The 18,107-nt window shown below is 33.3% G+C and overlaps 1 protein-coding gene across 6 annotated transcripts in view; it reads right to left on the minus strand.

The window, feature by feature from the left end:
* Positions 1-1,077: 1,077 nt before the first annotated feature.
* KPNA5 (karyopherin subunit alpha 5) overlaps positions 1,078-18,107 on the minus strand; it is a 53,442-nt gene continuing 36,412 nt past the window's right edge. For 3 of the 6 annotated variants that reach the window (XM_023219021.1, XM_023219020.1, XM_023219016.1), the window contains 6 exons: positions 14,739-14,902; positions 12,618-12,696; positions 11,117-11,242; positions 10,337-10,464; positions 7,230-7,408; positions 1,078-4,558 (listed from right to left, as the gene is read on the minus strand). In XM_023219021.1, coding sequence (XP_023074789.1) covers positions 4,371-4,558; positions 7,230-7,408; positions 10,337-10,464; positions 11,117-11,242; positions 12,618-12,696; positions 14,739-14,902 — 864 coding nt within the window. In that variant the 3' untranslated portion in view covers positions 1,078-4,370. Of the gene's footprint in view, positions 4,559-7,229; positions 7,409-10,336; positions 10,465-11,116; positions 11,243-12,617; positions 12,697-14,734; positions 14,903-18,107 lie in introns of those variants that run through there. The other 3 variants (XM_023219018.1, XM_023219019.1, XM_031935533.1) reach the window with 2 other exon arrangements.

The raw sequence follows: 18,107 nt of genomic DNA on the forward strand, positions 1-18,107 counted from the left end.
GAGTATTTCAGGCAGACTAAGTAGAATTGGAATTGAAAAAATGTTTAAATAATTGCTGTGTTTCCATATTGGATGAAAACCATAAATCCATGGATCCTAGGAAGCTCAGCTAACTCCAAAACCAAGAATTGGTTGCTTTGGGGTGCAAAATATGTGTTTAAAACTTTGTGTTACTGTCATGTAATTTAAAAAACATACTGTAGCCCTGCACTCCCTACTGAGCACCTGAAATATGGCTAGTGCCAGTGAAAAGGTGAACTTTTGCTTATGGGTGATGGCAGCATCTCTCTATGAATTTATTAGAAAATCATATTGTTATTGCCCAAAAAAGAAACGTTGTACCCAGTCACCTCCCATTTCCAACTTTTCCCAGTCCTAGATATTAATTTATGTCTGTTTCTATAGATTTGTCTATTCTGAACATTTCATATAAATGGAATCTGGTTTCTTTCACTTAGCCTAATGTTTTCAATGTTCACCCATGTTGTACCATATATCCATATTTCATTTTACTACTAATATCCCATTTTATGAATATAACATTTTATTTATCCATTGGCTGATGAACATTTGTTTCTACATTTTGACTGTCATGAATTGATCCCTTTATCAAATGACACTCTATCTCCAGCAATAAATATTCCTTGCTCTGAAATGTACTTTGATATTAATATGGCCATTCCAACTTGCTTTTGATTTGTGATAGCATGGTATATCTTTTCTCCATCCTTTCACTTTTCACCAATTTGCTTCTTGAAAACGTTTTCTTAGAGGTAAAATACGGCCTTACTTTTTTATTAAAACTGATAACCTCTGCACTTTAATTGGCATGTTTAAATCATTAGTAACTACTGTGATTACTGATATAACTGAGTTTGATCTATCTTGCTATTTGTTCCATCTTCATTTGCTTTTTCTCTTTTTCTGTCTAGTTTTGGATGAGCTATTCTTTATAATTCTATTTTTTCCCCTTTGTTGGTTTTAGAAAGTAAATGGATTTTTAACCAATAATAGCATCTGTCTTTGTTCTGTTAGGAAACAACAATCTTAAGAAAAAATGAAATGGACACATTTATATAAATGCAATTTTAAAATATTTTATTATTTGTTAATATAGTGTTGTAACATTTCATAATATTGCATACTGCTCAAAAGTTGATTTAGTAGGGTAAGAATATCTTCTCTTCTTACTCCCCAGTCAGAATTTAAAGATACACTATCCTTTTAGAGCTCTATTATATTGGCTCCTAAAATGTCACATTTCATAAAACCATGTAGTGAATAAAGGTTAAGAACAGTTTGATTTCACAGTTTCACAAGCAGCCAGTAGATTGCTGAATTGAGAACCGCAACAAAAATTCACTAAGACTTTTTTATATTTATTTTTCCATAATGCTCCGTCTTAAAAGAAGAAAAAAATATAAAGGCAAAGGTAATATATGCTTATTTTAGTCCTTTATCCAACAAATCAACCTTTAACTGCAAATAGGTTTTACAGTTACCAAATGATATGTCAGTTCCGTGCCAGCAGAATTTATTAGTTTTTTGCTTTCTTGTTCTGGTGTTACCAGTAAGTTGAACAAATGACACTAAAATTTAAGAACACTATCACTTAAAACAACGTTTTGAAATAAAACATAGTAAAAAGACCACACCAGTCAGTCAAGTGCTTATAAATATAAAACAAGCATAATTGCATAGATTAAATAGGAGAAATTCAGATTCAGACAAAAATAAAACACCAAATTTAATTAAATAAATGAAAAGGACTCTTTCAAGTATTTTCTTGATATTTGCATTAATGCTACATGCATTCCTCTTTATAACACTTTTTTTGGCATAGTTTATCTTGGATATAAATATAACAAATCTTAGAAAAGCAAGTTAAAAAAGTATTTTTCCCCCCACAAGGGCCAGTGAAGACTAATGAAAATACATTTTGGAGCATTTTATTTTTTTTCTTTTCTTTCTTTCTTTCTTTCTTTTTTCTTCTTTCCTGGTCAGGGCTCTGCCTGATGAAATATTTTAAATGGTATACTTGAAAAGAGTAGCTATATTTTTGAAGAATTTTAATAACAAAGTATTTGTTAGTCTTGATCCAATAAACTCGTAACAATAAGCCAAGTCAAGCCAAGTCAAGAGCTGGTCCCAATTGCTATATAGTGCTCTTTGCAATCAAATATAAAATTAATTACCCAAGTAATATATTCAAGGAAATAAATATAACTGTATTTAAATGCTTATAAAGTATAATCAGAGTCTGTAGAGATATGTTTGTTTTACCGGCAAAATTTAAGTTCCCTTTCATAGGTCATTCTGTGTGTATGCATGAACACACACATATATATATTTTTTCCTTCTATAAGAACTATTTTGTTTGAAAAGTTTGGCTTAGAAATTTATTATAGTGACTGCAGGGTCCTCAAAATAAAAGGAGGCACAGCTGGTCAGTTTATGAATCATGCTGCATTATCAATTTTAATTGACTAGAAAGAGTAGAATACCCTGTCACCTGATACTTAGAACCATCTGCACCACAAAAATGTTTATCTGATAAATTCACCATCAATTTGGTAAGCTTTAATATAACTACCCTGTTTTTTTAATACAGATAATGCAAAAGGAAACCATTTTATACTCAACTATATGCCTTCCACTATGAAAAAAGGGGCACAGATACAATCTTCTACTTAATAATAAAAAAGGGCTGGCAGATGCACTCAGCATTACGAACACCATTTAAACCTGTATTTTACACCTGTAGGTTTTAAGTGTCTTGTCAAAAGCTTAGTTTCATGATATGTAATTTACAAAGTGATATATTCTTTAAAAGTACTCCTATATACATTTTCCTCTTGGAACGTGCCTCTGATTTCCAGCAGAAACATTACAAATACTATCATAAATGAAATCTTTCTTTAAAGAACAGACCATGAATCATATCAAAATTGCCTTAGTTCTCATCTTAAAAAGAGTTGTAAACTAAGTTTTAAGTAAGTGTTCTAGGTATATAATTGGAAACGTAAATAGCCTATGTATAACTATAAATTAAAAGATTGAGTTCAACAGTAGTTGAACTGTGAGAGTAACGAACACACATATATATGTATAAATAAATATATATATAATTTTTCTATTGAAACCTTTCTTTTAAATTTACAGTTTGAAGAGGTTTTTGCTGTTAAATCATAAAACATACATATTGACCAATCTGACATGAATGTAATCTATGATTCATAACAAGCAGCAGTATGACCCTCTGAGTATTACTAAAAGAAAAAAGTCTATCATAGATTTGAACCATATTAAAGAATCTTTAGCAATTTTCATTATCATCATCAATTAGCATCCAAATGTTAAATGCATTTAATAAAATTTAACACATACTAAGGTTATTTCTTCAGGATAATTTTGTCATTCAAGTACCTAAACTTACTATTATATAGAAAATGAAACTTTTCAATTACTGCTCTGAAAAATCAGAGAAATAATTAGTTATTATTTTAGATATGCAGCACTACTTTAGATTCATGATGACATCTCTTTCATGATGCTCTTTAAAACAATGAGTGAAAAACAAACACTATTTCAAAAATGGTAGCATATTTGGTTGAAATACAAAATATACTAATATACGTAGCACTTATATGTTAAAAACAGAAATATTTAAATGTTTTGTAATCTTTTTATGTGTTCAACATGAAGAACAGCTTCTCTCTTCACAATTGCCACATTTGAATGGATTATCAGTACAATATTTCTTCTGTTTTATAAATACATTTTATAGGTTTTCTGTTGCAATTTTTTGCAAAGTATAACCTACAGCACAGTGATATATAAAATTTAAGGTAATAAATACTTTCACATTCTAATTTAGCATTTGCATTATTTCATGCTTCTGAAGCTTTTTTGTTTTTATTTCTGCTTCAAGATAGAGGTAGATTTAGTAGAGATTGGGTATGTAAGACTTACTGCCAAAATGCAATTATCAAGAGGTTTACTGCTAATGTGCAGTTTCCAAGAATGCTTGAAAAAATTCAGAATTACTAGGTAATACTTCACCAAAGTTCTCCTTTTCAAGCTTAAATTACTAAATAATTGCATATTCAATTATTCACAAATAGATACAAAAATCCAAACAATAGAAGATATAAATACAGGCACAACAACAACAAAACTAAAACAACAACAAACTACAATGAAAGGTTGCATCTGAATGGAAATTTTTGTTTCATTTTGCTTTCTAAAAGTGCACCAAATTCTCTTTTCTGTTCTATGTAAAAAAAGAAACATTCTTACTGACGCTGGCAACAAAGAGGAGTTACCTGAAGCTACCCTTTTTAGCCATAAATTTTTTTTCCTCCAGTATGTTAAAGTTGAAATCCATCCATTGGTGCTTCCTGCTGCTGAAATATAAACTGTTGTTGGTTTTCATCCACCTGAGGTACAATGCTGGGGTCATCTTCTTCTACACCAAAGTAATGTTCAATCAGATCAAATGCCTTCTGGTAAATTTCCTGATTTTCATGGCTTTGCAAAAACTCAATTTTATCCAGACCTATTATACAAAGCATATATATAAAAACAAATTATTACTACAATTTCAGTATATGTTTAAATAAAAATAATAAATGAAGATCATCTGTCACCTCACTGGCAATGGGACTGCTATTTTAATCTAATTGTTGCACATATCGATAGCCATCACTTATGGTTTATACTTCAAGAATGAGAGTATGTGGCAGTGTGATATGAAGAAGGACCATAGGCCTGGGAGTAAGATCACAGACACCACCCTGCTAGGTGTGTGATCTTGGCCAGGTAAGTTCAGTTCTTCTATTTCTCAACTGTAAAATGGCAGTTTTAGATAAAGTAACTCCACAGATCCTTTCTAGAGTAACTAACATAGCGCAAAAAGGGAAAGCAACAAAACAAATTAAATGAAGAAACTAAAACACACTGAGCCAGAGAATATCAGTATGAAATAAATGTGTAAAATTTGCAAACCCATACAATAAAAAACATACGGCTGCTGTACAATTTAACAGAATTACAAACTACAATTGAAACTGAAAGGTCTCATTTTGAAAGGATGACGAGAATCTATAGCAATAGATTTTACTGCTTATCAGAAAAAGCTCTACACATAAGTCTGGGTAGTGCTGCAAATATATTTCATTTAATTACAGATAAACTACTTCAATCAGATTATCATAGAATAAAAAAGCAGCAAAGAAGTCATATCTATATACGATCACAGAATAGCTCAAACCCTAGTCTAACTTGGGGTCAAAATAATGACTGTAGTAAGAAAATACTCTTAAATCAGTGACTAAATCTTGTATTCATGTAATGTCTTATCCAGTGATGTTATATAATTTGAAAGAAAGACAAAGTGGTATCATGGGCTTTAAGAATCAAAAGTAAAAGTCTGAATTAGCCATACAATCTAAGAGGACTTAATACAGAAAAGTGAATATTTAATGCAAATAAAAGAAAATCAATTTAGATTCATGCCTTATCTAAAATAAATTCCGTATGATTAAGTTAAAAGTTTTAAGAACCTAATTTTTAAAACTTGGCAAGTAAAAAAATTAATTTTCATCAAATCTCTGTGGAGGCAATGACTTTGTAAACTTTGAAAGAATAGAAAATTAGACTGAGTTATTTATGTTAAACATAAATGAACATGGGATGTTTTATTAAAATAAAAGAATGTATTCAATGGACGATCTGAAAAACAGACCTAGGAAAAAGCCATATAAAAATAAACTACTATAAAATACAATTCAAATTTTTACCAAAAAAAAAGTCAAATAGATAACCAAAGTATAATAAATATGCAATTTGGATGAGGAAATAGACTAACTCACGAAAAACACATACTACTATCTGTAGTAAGTAAACCAAAAAAATGTACGTAAAAGCAACTTGGTGTACTATTTTACATCTGCTGAGTCCGCAAAAAAAAAAAAAAACAAGTATGAGGTTGTAGAATAGATTCATACAATGCCAGTGACTCTGTCAGCAACAGGCCTTTGGAAAGCAAAATGAGAAGACATATCAAAAGCTTAAAAAGAAATCAGTGCCGGCCGGGCGCGGTGGCTCAAGCCTGTAATCCCAGCACTTGGGAGGCCGAGACGGGCGGATCACGAGGTCAGGAGATCGAGACCATCCTGGCTAACACGGTGAAACCCCGTCTCTACTAAAAAATACAAAAAAACGAGCCACTCGACGTGGCGGCACCTGTAGTCCCAGCTACTCGGGAAGCTGAGGCAGGAGAATGGCATGAACCCGGGAGGCGGAGCTTGCAGTGAGCTGAGATCAGGCCACAGCACTCCAGCCTGGGTGACAGAGCGAGACTCCGCCTCAAAAAAAAAAAAAAAAAAAAAAAAAGAAGTCAGTGCCTAAGACTCAGCAATTGAATTCCTGAAAATTTATCCCCGGATATTAATTCCATAAAAGAAATAAATTTATACATAGAAAGATGCTTATTTTGGTATACATAAAGTGATAAACTGGGAACAAACTAATGGTCAACAACAGGTTATGGTTAAATTTCCATTCAAATGGCTAAAACTTCACTCAGTATATAACATTATGGCCAGACACGGTGGATCATATCTGTAATCCCAGCACTTTGGAAGGTTGAGGTGGGCGGATCACTTGAGGCCAGGAGCTCCAGACCAGTCTAGCCAACATGGAGAAACCCCATCTCTACTAAAAATACAAAAATCAGCCGGGCATGGTGGCATGCACCTGTAATCCCAGCTACTTGGGGGGCTGAGGCACATGAATTGCTTGAACCCGGGAGGCGGAGGTTTCAGTGAGCCAAGATCACACCACCGCACTCCAGCCTGGGAGACGGAGTAAAACTGTCTCAAAAAAAAATTACATATTTATATATACTATATAATAACATTATGTGGCCATTATAAAAATTATGTAGAAATTTAAAATTTCTCCAAATGTTAAAAAGTAGAACATAAAACTATACATACAATACAATTAAGTCAATGTAAAGTATTTGTGCCTAAAGACAATGTAAAAAAAAGGTAAATAATAAAAATAAATTATTAGGGTAATAAAATTATGGGTGATATTTTAAAACTTAAAAAAATATATACTGCTTTTACAACAAAAAAAATGTAGGGAACTGGAAGGGGAAAGTATCTATGACAGATCGTTAAGAACTGACTATAATTGCAAATTTTTAACTGATTGCTTACCATATGCTTCTTCAATGAGAGCACAGTATGGATTAACGCCTATTCCATTCTGCTTAGACTCTTGTTCTCCAAGACGTAAAATATTTTCAAGTCCATTTAAAGCCACTTGGACTATTTTGGAGTCCATAACAGTCAAAAGATCACAAAGTGGTTTAATGCAGCCTAAGGCTACCAAATACCTTCAGATTAATTTAAAAGACAAGAAATGGGAAAAAAAAAGATTTAAAAAGACTTAAGTACTGTTTGTAACAATAATGCAAAAATATTTTTCATAGTGAAATGTTATATAAGCAATTAAGAAAACGTATTCCTATACAAATGTAAACATTACACATATTTAAATTCTCACATAGGAAACTTAAAATTTTCTTTACTCAACTATTCTCTAATTTAACATACTTAGCAATAAGTGATCTTGCAAAGACTATAAAATACACACACAAACTGGAACTTGGGCCTGTTTTTCATGGTGCTCATCTGAGCACTAAACGTAGGTTCAAAAGGTTTTTTTTTGTTTGTTTGTTTTTTAAAGGCAAGCCCACACACACATACACACACACACATACAGAGGTCATGTGGGGGTAGATAGAAATGGAAAGAAAGAAAAGACATCTAAATTAAACTTGAGAAAATTTCCCATAAAAACAATCACAGCTAATGTTCTAAAACATATGCTGTGTTTCAGAAGCGCAGAAGGCCTGAGGAACAAAACAGGCTCTCTTGTGAATAATTTTCATAAATAATATTCACAAAAAAAATCCCATTAATTTCTGAATGCGTGTCCTTTTCTAGTTATTGGCTGGTTTTCTGTACTCTATAATGTAAATTAAGTAACTGATTTGTTCACTTGGCAAACAGTCCATATTAAGTACAAAGGTTAAAAACATACTATGAAGCCAGGCTGTGTGCCTTCAAGTCCCAATTCCACTCCTTATTAGTTTTGTGACCTTGCGCAATTACTCTGTGTCTCAGTTTCCCCATCTTAAAAATGGGAATAATAATAGTACCAACTTCAGAGAGTTGTTATAGGAACACAATAGACATTTAATAAAAGTTTCTGTCCCTCTTAAAAAAAAAAAGTACATACCTTCACTGGAGCACTCATTTGCCCTATACTGTACTGTAATTGATCAAAAATATCTGTTGAATGAATAACTGCCTCACAGTTAAGAGATTAAAGGAGATAAAATACATGAAAGTACCTGATACATTGCTGGTGCTCAATAACTGAAATGACTTACTTAGCGCAATAACTGGCAATAGTAGGCACTCAACTAGTGGTATGGATGCAGAACTTAATCTGAGATCAAGAGGTCTTTTCCCATATATGCAGACTTAATGAAATGATTAAAGTGGTTAGAAAAATAATTATCTCAGTTTGGGTACTTGATCCATACTAATAAATTAAAGGAATAATATACATAATACATATAACCACAAAAATTAATTGAAAAAATACAACTATTTGCAAGGGAACAAACTTGCAGCCCAAATAAAATAAAAATAACATCAGCATTAAAAAAATACAAAATAGAACAAAGGAAGGGTCTTGATTTATTACTGCTTGTATCCATGACACAAAGTGGAAATACTGATTAAAGCAAAGAGAATAGAAAATAAAAGGCAGAGACAGATGTTACCAATATACAGCGATACAAATTTGAGAGAGCAAGATAATACTACAAATGAAGGCAATAAAAGACAATTTAACAATAGGTAGATTTCAAAATCATGTGATTTATAAAAGAGCATTGTAATTTGACTTCTTTTATAAATTGAAAAATAAATCAAATATGCATTAGAAAATATTTTCTAAGAAGTCTAGTTTCATGGAGGGATCCTCCAAACAAGACAATTCTGTAGAAGTAAAGCTTTTAATAGAGGTGTAAGTGAAACTTCACTATGTCAGATAAAAAAGAGTGAAAGTACATGATAAAAAGAGATTTAGGAATCAATACTGATAATAAAAAGTATGATGATTACAAATAATAATAATAGTAGCTATTCTTAGTTATTATCTATTAGTTATTAATAACATGTTTAGGAACTGTGCTGACACTTCAAAGACATAAATTTCACTTAACTATCAAGATACAGTCCCTCAGTTTCATCGGAGATTGGTTCCAGGACACCCTTCCTCTCAATACCAAAATCCACAGATGCTCAATTCCTTTATATAAAATGGCATAGTATTTGCATACAACCTACGCATATCTTTCCATGTATTTGAAATCATCTTTAGATTAGTTATAATACCTAAAACAATGTAATTGCTATGTTACTAATTGTTGTATTGTTTTTAAATTTGTATTATTTTGTATTGTTGTATTGGCATTTTTTACTGTTTTTTTCTTATTTAATATTTTTGACCTGCAGGTGGTTGAATCCACAGATGCAAAACCCAAGTATATGGAAGGCTGACTATACTACCATTATTATTTGTTACTGGAACGCATTTTATAAAATGAAGAAACTAGATTAGAGGGGTTAAATGACTTTGTCAAGACCATACAACTTTTACTGAAGGAGCAGGATTTGAAATCAGGCTGACTGAAAAGCCCATGCACTTATTATTTATATTGTCGGCAGAATAAATAAATTTAAAAAGCTTAGACTCAAAAAGCTAATATTTAAAAAAAGTAACTAGTATAGAAAAATAAAAGTAAGATACCATCCATAGGCAAGGCTAACAATCAATGAGGAGCAGAACGTCACCATATAAACAGTGTCTATCTCACTTTTTATTTAAAGTGGATATTCAAATTTATTAGCCATTTCTATATAATAAAGCTATATTTTTGTGATTAAAAAATATTTAATGCCCATGACAGTGTACTCTGCAAATTAACATAGATTGTTCCCATTTGGATTTTTAATCTCTGATTTTTCATAAGCAGCCTATCAAGGAGAATGATGTTATATTTTAAATGAAGAAAAAAAAAAAAAAAACATTGTGAATGAGTAACTGATATAATACATGCCATCATTTCATATTATCAAACTGACTTAGAAATAATACTTTAGTTGCATCAGTAAATAAAAATATGCTTTATTTCAACTTTTGTCTCATTTACATTTAAAAAACAATTAAAAAGTTTATATCATACCTTATTTGCTCTGGAGTACCTCCTGATGTTGCATTAGTTATAGCCCAAGCTGCTTCTTTTCTGGTACGAAATTCTGCTTTCTGAAGAATCTCAATCAAAACAGGAAAAATATTTGCATCTATAACAGCCTGAGAGGGGGAAAAATATATAATCAGTACAAATACTGTTTCTAAAATATTACCAGTAAAAAAAATCTTGAAACTCAATGGCTTCAAAATGTCAAGGTTTTTGGAAATACTTCTCCAAGAATTTTTAATTTCTATTCTGTCAGCAAACTTTCAAATATTTTTCTTTTTACATAGGAAATTGGCTTTTTAAAGACTGGAGAATAACAAAATATAAATTTTAGAGATGATAAAGCACAAGGCATGTGACTGATCAAAATGGATAAGTAATCACTGACACAAGAAGCTTGATAGGACCCTAATAAATCATTAAAAGCTTTGAGAGGAAGATTATTGCATAACTTATTTAAAACTAATGCAAAAAATATATATATTTCTAAAGACAAACCATTATGTGTCAGGCACTGTGCTAAACACACACACACACACACACACACACACACACACACACTTGCTATACTTCACTAGAATACTACAAGTAAATGTTATTATTTTAGAGGAGGAAAGGCTATGTTCTTTAAAATACTTTTTGGTATCTTTTTAAAAAGGAATCTTTTTTAGTAACTCAATAAAAAACATTTAAAAAGTGTTAACTTTTGTCCAAACTGGTTTCTTAGACCTTGCTGTTCTACTCTCAGATCTGGAGGGTAGTTACCTGAATCTGAGCTCTATTTCCAGCAGTGATGTTAGAAACAGTCCAGCAGGCTTCTTTTCTAATTGACTCCTTTGGGCTACTCAATAAATGTAAGAGACAGGGTAATGCAGAACAATTCAAAATTACCTAAAACAAGTTAGAAATGGAAACAAAAAGTTTTATAGTAAATAATCTATGTGAAAATCTACTAATGAATTATTTAGATGTACAAAAAAACATTCTAGAAAATGAAATTAAGAAAGGAGAAATTCCTCCCAAAGGAAAATTTGCTGTCTTCTACACTTCTGCTATTGATAAACCTAGTCTCATGCCACTATAAGGAAGTGTCCTGTTCTCAACCCAATAAAATGAAAATCAGAGGTGTATCCTTCATATTTACAAATGTTCCAAGAGTTCAACTGATAAAACTGAAAAAAGATTTGGTGACTTGAGGTCAGGATCCAACCTCTAGTTTTGCCAAATGAATTGTCGAAAAAAAAATATATATCATACAGTCTGAAAAAAATCTAAATCTACAATCATTAAAAACATTAGCATGAAGAATCAATTGGCTTCATAAAATTTTTTACTATCTTACTCTTCTTCCGTAAACGAGTATATTCTGCATTGTCCCTTTATATTCTTTATTCCATTGCAAGATTAATTATGTTCCTATATTCAAAATACTCCAATGATTTACATTAAATTCATCTGGTGAAGAAGTATGGAGCAGTGCACCGGAAATCCAACTGAAAATTACAGTATATGTCTAGAATGGCATTTTCATTTAAAGAGCTATATTAAATGAATAACTGTCAATTACTAAAGAGCAACTGTTTAATAACTTTGATTAGTATCCAAATAGGCCTTTAAAAGGATAAAACTGAAAGAAAATATGTAAGTTAGAATAAAAAATATACTGTAAAGCAGTAAACAAAGGAGAATCTAACTTAAATAATTTAAGTTTCTCTATCTTCAAGAAAGATTGTGCTGGGCATAGTGACTCATGTCTGTAAGTCCTACTTTGAGACGCCAAAGCAGGAGGACTGCTTGAGCTCAGGAATTTGAGACCAACCTGGGCAACACAGCAAGACCCTATCCCTAAAAAAATAAAAAAATTAGCCAGGTATGGTGGTGCACACCTGTGGTCCCAACTACTTGGAAGGCTGAGGCAGGAGGACTGCTTGAGCCGGGAGGACTGCTTAAGCCAGGGAGGCAAAGGCTGCAGTGAGTCATGATCACACCACTGCACTCCAGCCTAGGGGAAAGAGCAATATCCTATCTCTAACTAACTAACTAAATAAATAAATAAATAATAAGATTGTAACCCAAATCTGGCTGGAGTCGATCTTGACAGCGTATCTTCTTTGACATCTCACCATCCTCCAAGACACAGATACAGACACACACACAATTATGGTGATGCTAAAATCTTCATTAATATGTAATCAAGTTGTATGAAACATAAATTTTTTTTAAGTCCCTTATGTTAACAACTTATGATACTCAAGTTTGAACTCACCTGTGTTTGAATATCATCACCAGTCACAATATTACCAACTGCCCTTAATGCAGGTGATACAACTTTATAATCATTGTGCCTAAAAATAATAAAAACATGAACCTAAATACTAGTAAGAATTTAAAATTTACACAAAGTTACAACAATACTACAAACTCCTGCAGGGTGTTCAGCCAAAGATCCTATTGAAGTTTTACTAATTATTCTGATAAACTTTGTAACAAAGGATCTAATCCAGGATCATTCACTACAGCCAGTTTTCATGTCTCTCCAGTCTCTCCAGAATGGTTTCTCAGTCTTCCCTTGATTTTCATGACTTTGCCATTTTTGAAGATCATAAGCCCGTTATTTGGGTTTATCCAATGTTTTTCATGATTAAGACCCAGGTTATATATAATCTTTTCCGGGTTTATCCAATGTTTTTCATGATTAAGACCCAGGTTATATATAATCTTTTCATTATATCCCAGTCTGTTTTTTCCCATTATATTGGTACTGAATTCTGGTCACTAATTACGATGAGGTCTGCTAGACTTTTCCACTTTACCATTATTGTTTTCCCGTTTATAATTAACATAATTAATATTTTGCAACAAAATACTTTGAGATAATGCAAAATCCCACTCCTTAACCTACTTTTGCCACTAGGTTTTAGCATCTCTTGATGCTTATTCTGAAGCATTGGTAATTATTAGTATTATTACCAGTGATGTATTTCTAATACTATCATTCCAACTACATGCTTTAATGTGGACTTATGGGTTTCATATTTTATTCAATAAAATATACATTAATATAATTTATTTCAAAGCACAAATTGTCCCAGGTTTGGACAGTGAGAACCCCTTCAAACAGGCTTCTGTGTCCTTTTGACATCTGTGCATTATTTGAGCACTCATTACTTCCTGTATTCATCTTACATTTTCTCAGTCCCAGCCCTGAAACCAGTCATTTCTCCAAGAATCTTGGTTCCTTTTAATGGAGAGTAGTGTTTAGAAACTTCAGTTTGAACTTCAGTTTCCTTAGCTTATTAATGTAGAAGTGTTACTGCTCCCAGGCCCTTCAAGAGGATGCACACACACACTTACACACATATATATTTACTTCTATACCTAGCTATGTTAAGAGCCATGAGTTCACACTGATATTTTTAGTTCTAATCTAAAATCATTAAATTATTCAGGCTTTCTCCTCTTCCATATTTTTATCTCTATTCTCTGATAACAGGAAATAGCTTCTATTTTCCTAACCTCCCTATATCAGCCAATCTTTTACCTCAGCTAGACTGGTATCCCACGATGTGCTGGCTCCAAGCCCTGCTCCAGTCTGCTTATCTGCTCACCCCAGTGGGTGTCATTATCAAGTTTAGGCCCTGATCCCCCCTGCTGAACCTGCATGCCCACCCTCCTCTGATGCTGTCCTCATGCTGGGACCCCAACTCCTTATCAGACCTCGCTTTGTGCCATCTACCTTGTTTGGGCCTACAATGGCTTCTTGACAAAAGAAGAAAGGAAGGAAGATAATACATTTTTTAAAGAAGGTAAGAAGGTGAAGTTATGAAGTTACAACATCTTTTTAAAACCAGTTTTCTTAAATGTTTTTAACTTCTTTGTATAGAAAAGCTGTTCTTTTTAAGGAAAATAGCTATAACAGCCCAGCAAAGAGAAACATGTTATCTTCAATAGAGATGAAATACTAAATGGTTTTCACTACATGGACTTTTACTCAAATTAATTATTATAATGAAAAATAAACTAGATTATTCGTTCTGTGAGAGGAGAAACTATGTTCTGTACTTCATTAACAATGTCTCACGCAACACCTTAGCAGGTAACAGGCATTCCATAAACACTTATTAAATTAAGTTTCTCTAACTCATAAAGAGATCACATTAAACTAAGGAAATTCATTTAGAAAATAATTAGTCCCAACTACAGGACATAAGTTCCAAATTTTAGGGTCAACCTTCTAGGATTGTGTCTATTCTGTTAAGTGTAGAGTCAGTAGCTTTTTAATTTTCCCTGAAGACAGTGACTCTTGAGATATTTACAAAGCTATTACTTGAATTGCTAATTTTAATCCCAATCATACAATTATTAAGCATAAATTATTTATAGTTACATCAAAAGTTCCACCAATCTTCGACAGACTCCAGAATCAATGACTGCTTGAATTTTATCATTGGGTCCATCAGAGAGATAAGAAAGAGCCCAACACACGTCTGCTAACACATCTGGGTCACTGCTAAACAACAGTCGTGACAGGACATTTAAGCAAGGTGAAACCTGTAAGGGAAGAAAGAGCATATTTAAATTTTTTCTCTATTTAAAACCAAGTTTCCTCAGAAAAATATAGAAATTAATTTTAAAAAAATTTAATGTTATAAAAATTTATACTGTCTTAAAATTACAATCAGATATATGAATATGAAGCTGATTATGACTACTGTTAATCTTATACTGAATAAGATATGTAGTAAAATTTGTTTTAAAAAATAGTAAAATATTTGGGATCTCTTGTCTGTGTCTAAATCATACACTCCCACAAAAAAAGCATACCAAAACTGAGAAGTTCAAAAGTTCTAGTTAAGTGTTTGCTATGAGGATCACAGAATATAATCTAACTTTAATGAGCCTCACTTTACTCATTACATGTACTTATCTGGAAATAAATCTACTAATCATTTGAGGAACTAAGGTACAGAAAGTACAAAAATAAATATATTTGTGAAGGGTACTCAAGTGGAAGTCATTAATAAACTATTACACTGATAAGAATGCATGTAGCACCTAAGAACAGTGCCTGACATAGAGTAGCCACTCAAATGTTGGCCTTTTTTTTAACTCCCATGATCACTATTGATGCTATGTTCCTTAAAGTTGTTTTTTTTAAAATAAGCAACCTAACATATCCCTTAGTCTTTCTCCTCAGTTAAGAACTATGTTAAGCTGGGCACGGTGGCTCACGCCTGTAATCTTAGCACTTTGGGAGGCCGAGGCGGGTAGATAACCTGAGGTCAGGAGTTCAAGACCAGCCTGACCAACATGGAGAAACCCCATCTCTACTATAAAAAAAAAAAAAAAAAAAAAGAACTATGTTATATGTTATGTACCCCACAAATAAAAAGTGATGACATTTTTCTTAAATGTTCTAATATTTTAGATGACTTTTCCCTTTAACCATATTTTAAAGATTATCAGTATATAAACCATTCTCTTCTGAAAGCAGTTACCATCTCTGCTGGGCCTGTCTTCTAAAGATGATTTTCAAGATTATCAGTATATAAACTATCATCTTCTGAAAGTAGTTACTGTCTCTGCTGGGCCTGTCCTCTAAAGATGACCCTAGGACTCATGTACACACATCAGTTAGCTTACAAAATAGGTATGTCCATCTGTTAGTGGGCAAATAAAATCAGCACAACTGGATCCCTCTCCAACCATCAAGCTTCCACCCTTGCCAACCACCTCTTCCTTGAACAGAGAAATCAGGGTTTGTTTTTTTTTTGTTTTGTTTTGTTTTTGTTTTTGAGACAAGGTCTTACTCTGTTGCCCAAGCTGGAGTACAACCTCCACCTCCTGGGCTCAAGCAATCCTCCAGCCTCAGCCTCCTGAGTAGCTGGGATTATAGGTGTGAGCCACCATACGCAGCTAATTTTTGTACACACAGGGTTTCACCATGTTGCCTAGGCTGGTCTAGATCTCCTGTGCTCAAAACAATCTGCCCACCTCAACCTCCCAAAGTGCTGGGATAACAGGCATGAGCCACCATGCCCAGCCAAATATCAGGTTTTTAAAGCAAATATAAAGTATGTTAAAAAAAATTAATATAGCTGACATATGTCTTTTCACTGAGTTAAAAAACAATGAACTAATATATATTTCCAGTATTAAGTGAGCAAAGTAAAAACATTTCTGTCCCAGTATCTTCTCAGGAAAAAAGAAAAGAAACAGAAATACAAATTCCAACTCTGAAAAGGCCAGTAGACATTAATAATCCTGTCCACAATATATAAAGACAAAAGTGAATAAAGAAACAGTAACTGACTTAGGAGAGAAAAGTGGAACCTTAATGCCAGGAGAGAGAACTACCAATAAGAGGAAAGCTAATTTATCTCCCCACCATCACCTCCAAATGCTTAGAAATCAGAGGCATCAGGTATCACAGACGGCAGGGGAAACGGTGCTAAAATAGAGGAAGAGATTAAAAATCTGATAAGCAGCAGGTTAGACTTTGGGTCCTTACTACAAAGGTAGGTGACTAGCATTCTCAATGCTACCAAAGACTGGAAGTTTATTTGAAGGAGAAACTGGACAACAAAATGTGAATCACAGAAACTGAACTTCGGGATATAAAGCACAGTGGAGGTTGAAATGAAGCACTAGACTAGAAAGTAGCAGATAAGTGTAAGTCTGCATACTGACTACTAAAAACCTCTAGCTCTCTTCCAATACTCAGTTCCCAGATGTTTATTATTTGTATTTTTTATTTTTGAGACAGGGTCTTGCTCTGTTGCCCAAGCTGGAGGTACAATGGCATGATCACAGCTCACTGCTGTCTCAACCTCCCAGGCTCAAGCAATCCTTCCATCTCAGCCTCCTGAGTAGTGGGAGTACAGGCATGTGCTACCACACTCGGCTAATTTTTTTTATTTTCTGTAGAGACAGGTTCTGACAATGTTGCCCAGGCTGGCCTTGAACCCCTGGGCTCAAACGATCCTCTCACCTCAGCCTCCCAAAGTGCTGAGAGTACAGCATGAGACACAGTGCCCAGCTGCAGGGTATTTAGTAGCCAGGTATGTTACCTACTCTACACCTCAACCCAATCTACCATCTTCCAGCAAGAGAATGGAAAATCTGTCTCTGAAAGAACGGAACGGTCTCTGAAGAGAGACTGAAATTAGTGTTCCTCAAAGAAAACATGGTTTTGCTGCCCAATTATCCTACAATGAAGTCCATTTATACACTCATCTTCCAATTAGCTTTTTAGTTTCTTCCAAAGTTTGTTCAAAGATCACCAGATAAATGAAGATTATCACATTAAAGTGATTAAGACAAACCACAAACAAAACAAAAAAAGCACAAAGAAACAGAGACACCAAAAAACAAACAAAAACACTATAAATCCTTAGATATGACAATTTGCTGAGTCCATAAAAGAATAGAATTCTACCTAAAGATGAGCAACCAGAGAGTAAGAAAACTAATTATTGAAAAGATAAAATATGATTGTAGAAATGAAAATTTCTGGCCTGGCGTGGTGGCTCACGCCTGTAATCCCAGCACTTTGGAAGGCTGAGATGCGCAGATCACCTGAGGTCAGGAGCTCAAGACCAGCCTGGCCAACACGGTGAAACCCTGTCTCTACTAAAAATACAAAAATTAGCTGGGCGAGGTAGCGTGTGCCTGTAATCCCAGCTACTCCCAAGGCTGAAGCAGGAGAACGGCTTGAACCCAGGAGGCGGAAGTTACAGTGAGCCAAGGGAGTGCC

This window comes from Piliocolobus tephrosceles, chromosome 5 (assembly GCF_002776525.5).
Source record: "Piliocolobus tephrosceles isolate RC106 chromosome 5, ASM277652v3, whole genome shotgun sequence".
NCBI classification, from domain to species: Eukaryota; Metazoa; Chordata; class Mammalia; order Primates; family Cercopithecidae; genus Piliocolobus; species Piliocolobus tephrosceles.